Source organism: Thermobia domestica, unplaced genomic scaffold (genome assembly GCF_964235325.1).
Source record: "Thermobia domestica unplaced genomic scaffold, izTheDome1.hap1.1 HAP1_SCAFFOLD_203, whole genome shotgun sequence".
Classification (NCBI taxonomy): Eukaryota; Metazoa; Arthropoda; class Insecta; order Zygentoma; family Lepismatidae; genus Thermobia; species Thermobia domestica.
Genome location: NW_027655929.1, coordinates 356,944 through 370,443, shown reverse-complemented (window position 1 = coordinate 370,443; position 13,500 = coordinate 356,944). Strand labels below are relative to the sequence as shown.

Sequence of the window (13,500 nt, the reverse complement as noted above, 5' to 3'; positions counted from 1 at the left end):
ATTCTCAGATATGCTAAGACTTAAAGAGGTCAAATATAAGCAAAATGTAAACCTTGACAGTAGTAAACACGGAATACGTCGGTAGGAAGTAGGGAGTGCTACAAGCCGCCAACTTCATGGCTCCTAGTGTTCAGAGAATGCGTGCTGCGATGTATTTTTTCACGGTTTTACGTGAAAAAACGAAAACTATACAGTGAAAAACACTATACCGATCTAAGCCACTCCACGGTCTCTTGTGTTTGAAATAATGCATTGTGTTATTCATATTTTCCACGCTTTTAGATTGCCGTAGCTCTGAAAGGTCCATATGTACGTTTGCACTCTCTTTCTTATTTTGATCTGAGGACTGTTTGTCACTATAGATCATTAACACCCTATTTATATATGGAAGACACCAAAATATTTAAGTGCTCTAAGACTCTTAATCCAGTCCTAATAATAATATAGTTTCTATTACAATTTGAAATATTTTAAACAAGTGAATGAAGACTTACGCTTTCCAAATGCCTTGGATTTGCTTCTTGGATGCTGAGAAAAGAAGTCATCCCAGCGGCAGCCAGAAGTCCAGCAAACGCAGGGCCTATCCTTTCAAGCTGACGAGCAACGTAGATGGAATTTTCCCACAGTTTACAGTGGAAGCATTTGTTCAACAAAACAGCACTCAGGTTAGCTTTGTATTCAGGTTTTCGGGAAATGTAAGCTAAAAGACCTGTACAAAACATCAAAAAAAAATACAATCGCACACAGAGAATAACGCATACGGAAAACTTAGTAATGATAATCACATACATACTGCACACATTTTACATTATGTTTAGATTTTGCTAATTTCTTTGTACATAGTTATTGATTTGTAAAAATGAATGTATTTTATAAATATTAGGTATTCAAAAAAGTTCTTCTCAAATTTGAACTTTGTGACGAAAAAGCTTCCTGAGTATTTTGGTTTGAGGTAAAAAAAGAAACTTTAATTGCTATCTCTACTCGGACTATAGTTAAATATACAATCCCGATAAGTTGTGAAATTACGGGTTCTGTGATGCGGAAATGTTCAGTATTACATAGTGTCACTACTTCATAGTAACTTATTGACTTATACTATTATACAAGCGTGTCACGATATCATGATTTTCAGCAAAGTGAGTGGTCGGTCAAAAAAAGTTGGAAACCACTGCTATAATCTATAATTCAAAATTATTTTCGTGGTTTCAGAAATTTAAAGAGAAACTTCACTTCTATTAAAATAAATAAACAATAATAAAAGTAAATAGTTAAATTAGTATTACTTCATTGTTAAACTGACATTTCCACATCCATGAAATACGATAAAATAGGTATTCTCATATTAACTCTCCATCTTCAATTCGATAGTTGTATTTCCCAACAGATACATGAAAGTAGAATGTACAGGTACGCTCTCCATTTGGGTCAGGCCTAAGGCGCAGTACAGCTTACAGCTTTATACTTCCATGATTTCGGTACTGACGGGAGTTGAAGAGCATTAAGATAATGAGTATGATTTTCTGTAGTGAATACATCAGTCAAAGAAGAATGCAATGGACAATAAATAGGAAAAATAGCAAAATTTGATTTTCGGTCCGATTAAACACACTCTTTCTGCTATCAACTGCGTTATCTGATACGTGGGATTAAATAACACTAATTCGACAGGAAGAGTATTGGAATTGATAGATGATTGATTAGAGTTTAATTGTATAGGCAATATTCAGACTATATGAGACAAGAAATCGGATTTTATTCAATGCTTGATACACTCACTAAGCACAGAATCTTCGAAAACACATATAGAGCGTTAGCCAATTAGCTATAAAGAAGTTCGCAAACTACAATAATTCTCTAGTCAAGAATGAAGATAGAAAATAAAAATAATAGACCGAGAGAGTGTGTATTTTGTACTGTCTTGTCTTGTCTCGATACCATCCTTAAATATACTATTGTTGGAACGTGTGGCCCAGAGTTCGATTTTCGGTGTTAAATCTCCAGTGTTCGATTCATTAATTTAAATTTCCCGTTATTGCATTACTCCTTAACTACACCTACTAGATGTCAATATGGAATTGTCTTTCTTAAGTCATTTGTCTTAAGAATGAATAGAGTTCGTATTATCTAAAGCAATATTGGATACAGTGTAAGAGAATTATTTTGCTTCTACGTCAAGAATCAAATGTAAATACGAACTCTTAAGTTTTTTCGAGGGCCCTACTCAATAACAATATGGTGACTTAAACAAAAGCAATTCGCGATGCAAGTTTCAGCAAAGCGCACACGCATAACACACAGGGTGAGTGATTTCTACTTAGGATAGCTGTCAGTTCGATTTCTCTCCCTGATTAGAACATTATCTGAAGACAGAGAGAAATGCTCGAGTGCAATTCACTCGATTATTTTCATATCGAAAGAATGATCATTCGATTATGCCATCTCTACCTCCAACGAATAGATCCAGATAGACTGTTGAAACTGATACTTTATTTCTTCCATAGATGACATTGCAAGCCACAAACGGCTTATTACCAATTGTATGATATTTTAGGGCCAGGGCAAAACGTAAAAATACCTTCGTATAATACTTTATATCTTTATTTTTGTCCAGTTGAAATCAAATAAAAGTTCTTTGAATATATAATTAAATGTAGTATTCACTATATAAATTGTGAACAGTTTACGTGACATTAAACGCTTACACAAGAAGGTGTTAATTTTATATAGCAAAAGCACTTAAGTAACCACATAGAACAAATGAAATAAATAAGAACGGAAAGTAACGAAAAGAGGAAAATTCCCAGGATATTGAATGAACTTAAAATGAAAGGAGACGCCGGGATTTTACAACCTTAAGCAAAACTTTGTGATCACAGAATTAAACAATAGACTTGCAATGAAAATAAATATTTCCTGTAACGTAATATTTTATGCTAAAGACAAATGATACACAAAATCAAGTGTGGAATAAGTGTGAGCGAAGAGGAAACACACAAATATCATGCTGTCACCCACAAACTCACATTGCATCAGACGCACCAGAGGCGAGAGCTCAACCGTTGAGCGAACATGCCCTCACACAGTAAACGTGATCAAAGCCAAGGGCGCCGATTTCTCTGTAAATTTGGGGGGGGGGACATTCAGATGCAGACGCCATATATATGAGGATTTTAAGACAAATTGCATTCAAATTATGCCAAATATTGTATATTCACAAATACAATGAGGGAGCCCACATGACCTTCGGGGTGTCCGGGCCCCCTGGCTCCCCCAGGATCGGCGCCCTTGATCAAAGCTACAGAATATTCCTTCTAAGTCCATTGAGTAATAAGGTTATATATTTTCTTTTACTCATTGAAAAAAGAGAAGCACTAATTTTACGTGTGATCTCATTCATCTTTTATCAACTACTTTACGTCCCTTCTATGAAAAATCGGGTTCTGTTTATACATAAAGAAAATTACATAAACTATGTAAGATTCCTAAATATTAAATTAATTTATATCAAATACATTCACTTTTACAAAGAAAGAAACAAAACAAAAATGTATAAAACCAAGTGTAATATCCGTAATACAGAGCAGTTCAAAGTAAAAAGAAAATACATTTCCATAAAAATTAGGAGAATAATGACGCAATGCTTTTAACAGCCTAAACTGCGTATTTCCAAATTTGATAGAGATAATCGAAGTTCAATTGTTGTTTTAAATTGAAATATTAAAATACATTATATTTAGAAACGACCAAATTCTTTTCGTCTCCTTTATTTTTGGTTGGTGGGCAATTTGCTTGTTCCAACTTTTCTTCCTCATTTGATACTCATGAAGAAAGTTTGGACTAAATTAAATTAAAATTAAAAAAAGCGACATATACGGAATTGCTTTACTTCTCCTATTAGTAATTCATGAAAAATAGTTTCCAAATACAATTAATTATTAAACAAATACTTACATTTACTAGTTCTTTGTCCAATTCGCATTATTTTTAACGTCTCTTGATGTAAAGAAACATCCTGGATTGGTAAACAACCGAATACAGCTTGAACTAAACTGAAATTAAGAATTATTTATTTTTAACATGTTTCTTTATTAAGGGAATATTAATACACTTTTAGCACACTTTTTAGAAAGCAATTTAAAAACAATCTTGAAACAAGAGTTATTTCTGAATGTAATAAGTGAAGCAAAGATCTGAATACAGCACCCTCTTCACGACCTATCCTAACTTGAAATTCCTAGAATGACTAGTTTTATAAAAACAGATTTGATAACTTCTGTTGCCATAGTCCCTTGGAATGGCTCCAGAATACAAACATAAATATAATTGAGGCGTGCGGTCAAACAACTGGACAAGTGCCTCCGTCAAATTACGAAGAACAATTTAAAATACTTCAACTCCTGCTTCACTCACTGTATACGTGTCCTGGTGTTACATTCAACTTCGCACAAACAAAAAGATTCCAGTTATTACTGAAATACGATAGAGAATATCCAGATTTGGATGTTTTGCTGAAAGTATGGATTTTCCTCAAGTTTGCTTGTTCTGTTGTTCGTCCGCACGCAAGAACTATTAAAGATAACCCTCTTCGTTTACTTTTGAGTTCTTCATCGATCGGACTAGTAATATGGCGACTAAATTAAAACTCACTAGGTGATCAGTCTTTATGCTAGAATACCTATCTCTAATTAACTATGCCTTTTTTGTTTTATGTATTTTTTGTTGGAATATAATCTTAGTCTGTAAGGATTTAAAGAAAATCGTTTAACTTAATTATGGAATAACCTCACACATTCTACATTTTCCTCAAAGCGTAATAATGATATATTGATTCACGAAATTCGTTAGTCGCTTTTGAGGTATAACATTGTTCGATTTGGCATAATAAGTAAACTACTTTTATGTGAAACTATAAGTTGAGACAAATAAATAAATACATGAAATGAAATGAAATTTCTAGTTTTATGTTCCAGATTATGCAGTTTACGCTAAAAGACACGGATGATTAATGAGAGTGAATAATTATTCAATAACTTGCAGAGTGAATATGCGAACGGAAGCGAGAGTACCCAGAGAAAATCCATCGATTCGATGCTGTCCTCCGCAAATACCCATGCGGGAATTGAACTAGGTACAAACTAAATAAGTGTGAATACAAATAACTTTCTCTTGTGTAGTCCTTTAAACATCTCATATTTAATAAAATATGAAAAATCAAGAGTTGTGACTCCGAATCTAAAACGTATTTGTTCAAAGCTCTTTTTGTTTTCGAGATACAAAGAAGTCAAAGTTCCCAAAATATATTATTGGCATTAACAGATGGGTCATGACGTTAAAAATAGCAGGTAAGTCTAGGACTGATTTCGAATCTGTCGACAGCTCTTTTCGATCTCAAGGTACATGATGATCAGATGATCAGACAATGAGCTCCTTCGTGACTAAGCGGTTACCGTACGCGCCTTTGGCGTGGGAGACCCGGGTTTGGTTCCCGGCGGGAGCTCATGTGGTTCGGATTCTACGGTAATCAGTAGGTCCCGCCTCATATAGCTTCGCTGCTGAAAGGGACGTTAAACCCAAAATCAACTCAATTCAATGATCAATGAACGAAAATATTTAGCTGCATACGTATATATGAGGCGTGTTTTTAAAGTAAGAACCATTTTGAAATTCTGCTGCTGCATCGCTGCGGTTGGCATTCCGTGCATGGGCGCTGTGTACCTGCATCTGTTCGCAAGTCACAGATGTCTTTATAGAAACCTTTGGCCGTGCTTATGTTTGTTTGTAAGTAGTTAAAATGTATCCCCTGCTTGAGAATTCCACCGACTGTTAAATATGCGCTGTGATTTGTTTTCTTAATGCTAAAGGCGTGAAAGTGGCTGGAATTCATCTCCAAATTAGTGAAGTGTACTATGGAGAAAACATTAGAATGATGGAATGGTACGGAAATGGGTTAGAGCATTTACAGATAGCTAAACGAAAGTTCATGGGCGATCTTCAGTCATCATTGCAGACTTCGTGCAGGAAGATGACGAAAATGCGAAAGAAAGCACACGAGTTATTATTTAATCGTTAACTGATAAGTTCCCTTATTTCAAGAAGAGTTGTTTATGAGATTGTGACTCAACGCTTAAATGATCGAAAGTTGTGCTTACGCTGGGTACGGAAAATGTTGACTGAGATGCAGAAAGCCAAGCGTGTAGCCAGTTCATTGACTTTTCTTGAGCGGTACAGTGAGGAAGGTGGTGATTTTATAAACAAAATTGTCACAGGCGACGAAATATGAGTGGCTTACACTTACACCGGAATCGAAGTAAGAATCCATGGAATAGCGGCTTTCAACATCACCCAAGAAAATGAGGTTCCAGTAAACAATTTCAGCCTGGAAAATCATATGTACTTGAACAGGACGGAAGTGTTGCTTGTGAATTTTTTGTCTCGTGATGACATTAAGTTCTACGAAGCATAGTGAGGCCTTACAAAAATTGTGCCTTGAAATTCAAAACAAAAGGCGTTGTATGCTGAGTAAGGAGATGGTTTTTCTTCATGAGACTGCCCATTTACAAGTGGCAACTCAAACTCAAAATCTCATCGCAGTATTTGACTGAAAACCCTCCGTACACTCCTGATCTAGAGTCCACTGACTACCACATGTTCCTGCCTTTGAAGAAGCATCTGGGTGATCACGATGACGATGGTGAGATGAAAACGTCCGTGCTGCAATGGTTGTCAAATCAGGCAACAGATTTGTGTGAAAATGATATTCAAAAGCTTGTTGTACGATACGATAAGTTCTTTAATATTGGCAGAAACTCTCTCCAGATAACGTCTGATGAAGATAACGTTATTGAATCTATTACTCCTGATTTTAATTTTAGTAAATAAGTATAGTGTATACACTGGTCAGAAAAATATTGATTATTTGGTAGAGACTATGTAGAAAAGAAGATTAAGGTACAGGTTTTCATGTACTAAAATTATTACGAAAAGTATACTTGTTTCTTTTATCATTATTTCAAAACGGTACTCCTCATACTATCTGATTCATTTCGAATTTTCGCTAGTATATTAACGCGTTCATGTATATCACCTTGCTAGTACATTCCACCTTTTAGCAAGTTGATTACTTGGATATTCTGAAACTAAACTTAGAACTAAATATCCATAAAAGACCTTCGAGCATTTCTTCATGGAATTTCGTTTTGATGCAGTTTGTGTATTGAGTAGTCATGAAGTAATGCTTTTGGTTTGGCTGCACCCAGACGAACTTCTTGCGTGTTCGTTTATATTAAGACATGCTTGTAAACCTGCTTCAATATAATTTCATGTTTCTTCATCTCTGCTTATGTTATGTCATTTTTGTGTTTTGTCTAAGGACGGATATAAAAGGTTTTCAAAACATATAAGCGTGTTCTCCGCTTTTCTCTTTAAAGTAATTCCTTTTAATGTTGCTAAACGTTATTTGTTCTTATGTCACAAATAATTTCCTGCTAAAGTGACATTTGTTTGGCAATTCCCAATCAAAATCGGAGCAATACTTTCCCACGTATGACATTAACTTGTAATCTCTAAGGTCTATTTCCGTTTTTCGCCCTTTTAGATTTTTTTAAAGGAAATAAAGACATAATTTAGAAAAGAAAGGAAAAGCACACGACAACTTACTATAAGTTTGTAGTGCTTTGCAGTACTGAAATATACGAACCTTAAAACATGCATGACGTATATCCTAAAGCGTACTTCTTACAAACCTGTCTTAATAGACATATTCAATCGCTAAGGCGATGTAATGTATTTTGTTACAGGCAATATGTTACTTACAATGTACGTATCAGACACTTTTTAGGTATTGGGAGTCGCAGTGGCTCAGTACTAAAGCATTCACCTCTGGTGCTGGAGTCTCTGGTTAGACCCCAGTTCGTGCAAGTGGACTTTGTGGTGGACAAACACCGTGGGTGTGGGTTTTCTCGGGGTTCTCCCGTTTCCTCCCACCTTTTTCATTCTACCATTTCATTCATTTATCATCATCATTTCTCCTTTAGTTTAACCAGCATAATCGTGGGACGTAAAACTGAAGTATTTTATTTCATTTCATTTCATTTCATTTTTTTAGGAATTTTTAAAACATCTAACTTTGATTTAAAATATGATAAGGTGCATCAAGTATAATTTTTACTGTAGAATATAAATGTAAAAGTATGTACAAATTTCGTACCTAATGCTTTTAATATTAGAATAAATTACTATATACGAAAAGTAGAATCAATCACCGATATTGTTAAAATATTCTAATTTGTACAATGAGGAAGTAAATAAAAAATGTACAAAAACACCACACCCATTTTACGTTTAATCCATCTTCAGTGATTATACAATGTTTTTGTTACTATCACTCACAAATGCTAATCATGTAATTAGATAATTAGATAATATCCACTGCTACATTATGAGTTATCCGACAACAAACACACACATGGAGAGCCCTGAGTAGCTTATTAATCCTATCTGTAATTCATATTTAGCGTCATCCTATTATACCTATTTGGTTCCATTGTGCAGTTCTTGTCAGGTGGTCATTTTTTAACTCCGTGGATGACCTTTAAAAAGGAGTATCACAAAGATTGCTTTTCTCTAAAAGTCAGGGATGTTACTCATGAAGAATGATGGAATGAAGAAATGATCGCAAATCCTCTTATTTGGAGTCCATTGAGTTACATATAGAATTCTGATCAGTAACGAAAACATATTTAATTAACAAATAGAAAGGAAATCACGATAACAACAAATATTGAAAGAATTAGAATTGTAGCTTCTCTACAGAATACAAAATCTAATACTTGATAACTTATCATTTGCTGTATTTTTTAAATGCATATTTCTTCAGTACGTGTAATATTTGTTTTCCATATGATATTCCATCTGGTTCACGAGTTTTTGTCAACGTATAGTGACTTTCATAAAGATTACTAAAATTTTGAAAGAAACACAATCATGTAACTTTTCCATTTCTTTAGTTCATTTATTAATTAAATACTACCTCTTGACTTCTTTTGTTGATGCATCATACATCAATCTTGGTATAGATAAACAAAATCATCCAATGTATTCTTAGATCTTAAAGTAATAAAGCATTTTTTTGTTACTTTTATTAGGATCACGCAGTGGATATTGAATCGCATGAATCTCTTTACTGTCAATACCGGAGCTTATTGTATTATTATCTTGCTAAACGAAATCATAATTTAGCATTTCAATTATTGTTAATTACATAATTTGAAAAAAAGGTTGTTCTTTCTCCATTTTTAAGATTTAAAAAGTATTTATAAACTGTTTTACGCATTTTTCTTTTCCTATCTCTTTTTAACACTGTGCATTTGTTAAAATTGACAGATGGCTGTCTGAGGTTTATGATTCACTAGCAGCGTTCACCCCGCTTCGCTGCGGTCACCCCGGAACGCAATAAACTTTGTTACTTAGATAATTTTTACTTTTTCGCTTTCAAGTGATATGATAAAAACCATAGAAGATTGCAGTAAATCTTAACATTATATCGCCTGTCATTTATGTTAACCCGCCCCGCTTCGCTGCGGTCATCCCGGTGCTGGCATATTGTAAAAGTGTCTGTAAAAATAAGCAAATCAATTAAAAAATTTTAAACAGAAGATTCAAGCTATTTTCCGCTGTATATCGCCTGTCATTTATGTTAACCCGCCGAGTGACACGGTCATGCGGGTTGCATATAAATACGTTTATTTTTACCTATGATGAACTAACAAAGGATTTGTGGACACCTGAATGGTCAATTATCTCAAGACACTGGTAATTAAAAATTAAAGTGATATGATAAAAACCATCTAGGGTCCAAATCCTAATAACCCCCCAAAAATGAAAGAAATTGGTTCAGCCGTATTAGCGTGATGAGCGGACAAAGGATTTTGTACGTTCTCTTTTATATATATAGATTTAAATTATTAATATAATAATAATGAACTAGTAACATAAATTCCTTATATGCTATTTATAATTTTGCAAGCTATAGAAAAGTCTTTATATGCTTTACAAAATTTTTGATGAACCAGACGGAATGGTATACAAGAAATTACTGATCGGTCGTAGGCAAGTAGTCAGAGCTCCTGCTTCGTATTTGCAAGTTCCGGGCTTTGAATCCGGTGTCAGGCCACTCTGACTGAGGTTTCTCCACGTTTCTCGTCAGTGCCAACAGATAAAAGAAGCGTATTAGTGCCTTTAAATATAAGCCCGGACCAACATTATTGGGTTTTCATTTCCCATTGTTCTTGATTGTTATTAATTCCAGTGTAAATTGGCCTCGGAGTTACCATCGAAAATACCGATGGTTTTCAAAATAACACAAGCATCTAAAGAAAGTGGAACTTACCAGATTTATATAATATTGGACCACCTTTCGCCCCTCAGAATAGTTCTGATGCGATGTGACATGGAATTATAGAGGTTTTGAATGGTTGCAAATGGATTACACCATTTCGTGAGAGAGGATGGAAGACGGAAATATGCGTCGGATTCGAGTCTTCAAAACGGACCACAGATATTGAATTATGTTCAGGTGAAAGAATTGTGCTGGCCTGAGAAGATGTTCAACTTTATCCCAATGTTCCTTATAGCACGCCGCTATAGCTACAGCTGTATCAATGGGTGCATTCATCCTGGAATATGAAGTCATTTCCTTGAAACAACACTTGGACGATATGACGCACATGATCCATACAATGGCAATATAATCGCGGACACTGACGCGACTATTAAGCGTCAGTGCAGGATTCATTGAAAATTTGCATTTTGGAGCCACTGCAACACAGAGGTCGCCACGTTACACAGTTCGACGGAGACACTCCGGATCATGTGTTCCTTTGAGCGTCCGCCACAATAAACACGATCCGTGGTTTGAAATTAGGTGAACCATGACTTATTCGACCATATCACACGTTTCCAGTTATCAGCGTCGCCATCTTGCATGTTCGCGGCACCACTGGTGTCGTGGTCAAGCGTTATGGTCCCTTATCAGCGGTTTCGCCCGAGCAACCCGAACTCGTATGCCCATGCCATGCAACTCCCGGTGGATTGTAGGCTGTAGAAGGTGCTGGACCTTTGTCATTTGCACCGCAGTCGCACGACAGTTCTGAGTGAAAATCTCTGTGGAACATGTTACCGAGGGGTTCTTTCCGACCACTGTTCCATTTCAGTGATGTGGTTTCGCGGTACACAAACGCTCAAACAACATCGCTAAGCACCAATTATTTGCCCATTTTATACTTAAAGATTAAAGGGGTGGCCCATTTTATACTATCACTTTCTAATGAGTTTACTGCACTCTGCCGTTCTACTACTTCTCACCTAGTTCGAAGTTTGTCTTAACACATCACTAACAAAACCCAGCGCTGCTGTCACTACTCCACCATTGCTAACCTGTACATCTATCGTGTTAGGTGTATCTATTATTTTGGTAACTATCTGTCCTTGTTGTATCTTAATGTTAGAATAAAGCATTAGTTCTTAATTAAATATATTTCATACCAATTTATTTTCATGTCTCTTGTCCTGATCTTGCCCTGAAGTGGAAATCGGATGGTCTGCTGATGCTTGTCCTTATTCAAAGTATTTAATGTTTTCTTTTCGCTCACTCGCAGCTGAACTTCACAAAATTCTTGGCACTTAGAGATGACACCTAATAATTTCTGAAGACTCACATCACCTGATACCTGATAAAATATACAAAAGAGTAAATAAGCAATAAAATTAATGTACACACTACTAGTATTTATTACACCTCTAAACAAATATGTACTATATTTTGTTTATAAGATCCCAGCCATATGCTAATAATTCTGCAACTTATGGGATCCGAATCATGTTTCGTGTTTATATTCCAGGCATAGATGTAAACAGAAGTATCAATACTGCTTGTTCTGGCCATGAGACTAAGGAATACTAATAATAAACTCCTGGAGCAACAGCCCTAAGGGCCAGAACGTGACCTATTAGCTAGTTTATGATATTCAGGTTTTTGTGGTGATGTGTGGTCAGCACATCAGCTCCCCTTGCCTTTAATGCTCCCAATTTTCTAAGAATGAGTTTGCTACTTATTTCTTTCAATTAACTCCAGAATTGTCCTGATGACTCTGGATAGACTCTGCAATACCAACACCACCTGAGTACGAACGTTCACCCATCTTCCTCGGATTAAACCCGGGACTGCTTTATTCTGCCGTTCTCATGAGGAGCAGCATTCCAGTATAGGTAGGATGTTAGGGAGACTAAGCATTTTCAATAAATGACTGAAGATTGTTTATTCATTTCGTCCATATCTGAACTTGAATATGGGGACGCGGTGGCTCAGTGGTAGAGCGTTCACCTCTGGCGCATGAGGTCCCTAGTTCCATCCAATCTCACACCAAGTGAACTTTGTAGTGGACAAACACCGTGTGCGTGGGTTTCCTCAGGGTTCCCCCGTTTGCTCCCACTTTCTTCATTCCACCATTTAATTTATTTCTCATCACCACCGTCTCCTTTAGCCTAGCCGACAAATCGTGGGACGTAAAACTTAAAGATTTCATTTTTTTCAACTTGAATATGGTCTGAACATAGAGTCAGAAGGAAGTTCCCTCCTTTTATTTATGTATTTTTTCCCTTCAGAGCACAAGGAAAGATCAAGCACTTTCCTTTATGATGTTATTGTAACATTTCAGAAATGTTATTTGCTATTACTGTATTGACTTTTTGCCACCTTAGCTGTATCTTTTTTTTTTTTTCGTGCCACTTCTAAATTATAAAGTAAGTAGGAAGATTTGCTGAAAGCTACGCCAATCATAAATACGGTTTCCAATGCAAAATATCAGATACTTGACGCGGTATGCCATTTTTCCAAAGCAAAATGTAGCGACATTTCATGGAGCTATTCGGTATGTGTGTGTGCGGTGGAGGGGTGAAGTACCAACATTTATTTTTTTGTAATAATGTAACATATGTATTTCTATGGTGAAGAGCGGAGCACACATATCTGATTGATAAAAGGAATGTGAGATAATTTAAGTTACATAAGGCCTATAAAATAAAATAATACAATATGGCCAATATCTATAGTATGTAGCCTAGGTTTAGGCCTATATATTATGTACCTAAATATATGCAAAATAAAAAATAAGTATCCTAATATTTTTAATATAGTTTTTGTTGAAGCAACAGCACCGTTTGTTGTTGCTATTGCTTTATCTCCTCACACTATCAGATCTACTTATTCTGCTGCTGCTGCTCACATTTAAATGTATAGCCTATTTCTGTTTACTTCTTGTTGCCTTGAGAATTCGATCTTCTCCAATTACGAAGTGAGCGATCTTCTATTGCCAGGCACATTGCTACTTCCCTGCCGCTGTTGTGAAGTTTCCTTTTATTTTGAAGGTTCTGTATTGTAATTTGGAAACTAAGTTCCAATAATAATAATAATAATAATAATAATAATAATAATAATAATAA

The 13,500-nt window shown here is 35.5% G+C and overlaps 1 protein-coding gene across 1 annotated transcript in view; it reads right to left on the bottom strand.

The window, feature by feature from the left end:
- Positions 1-494: 494 nt before the first annotated feature.
- The window catches only part of LOC145676538 (putative ATP-dependent DNA helicase HFM1), a gene marked incomplete at its 3' end in the record, with an annotated part of 337,334 nt that continues 324,328 nt past the window's right edge, over positions 495-13,500 (bottom strand). Inside the window, exons 16-18 of the mRNA XM_081747367.1 lie at positions 11,545-11,729; positions 3,955-4,052; positions 495-709 (exon numbers count right to left, since the gene is read on the bottom strand). Coding sequence (XP_081603493.1) covers positions 495-709; positions 3,955-4,052; positions 11,545-11,729 — 498 coding nt within the window. The remainder of the gene's footprint in view (positions 710-3,954; positions 4,053-11,544; positions 11,730-13,500) is intronic.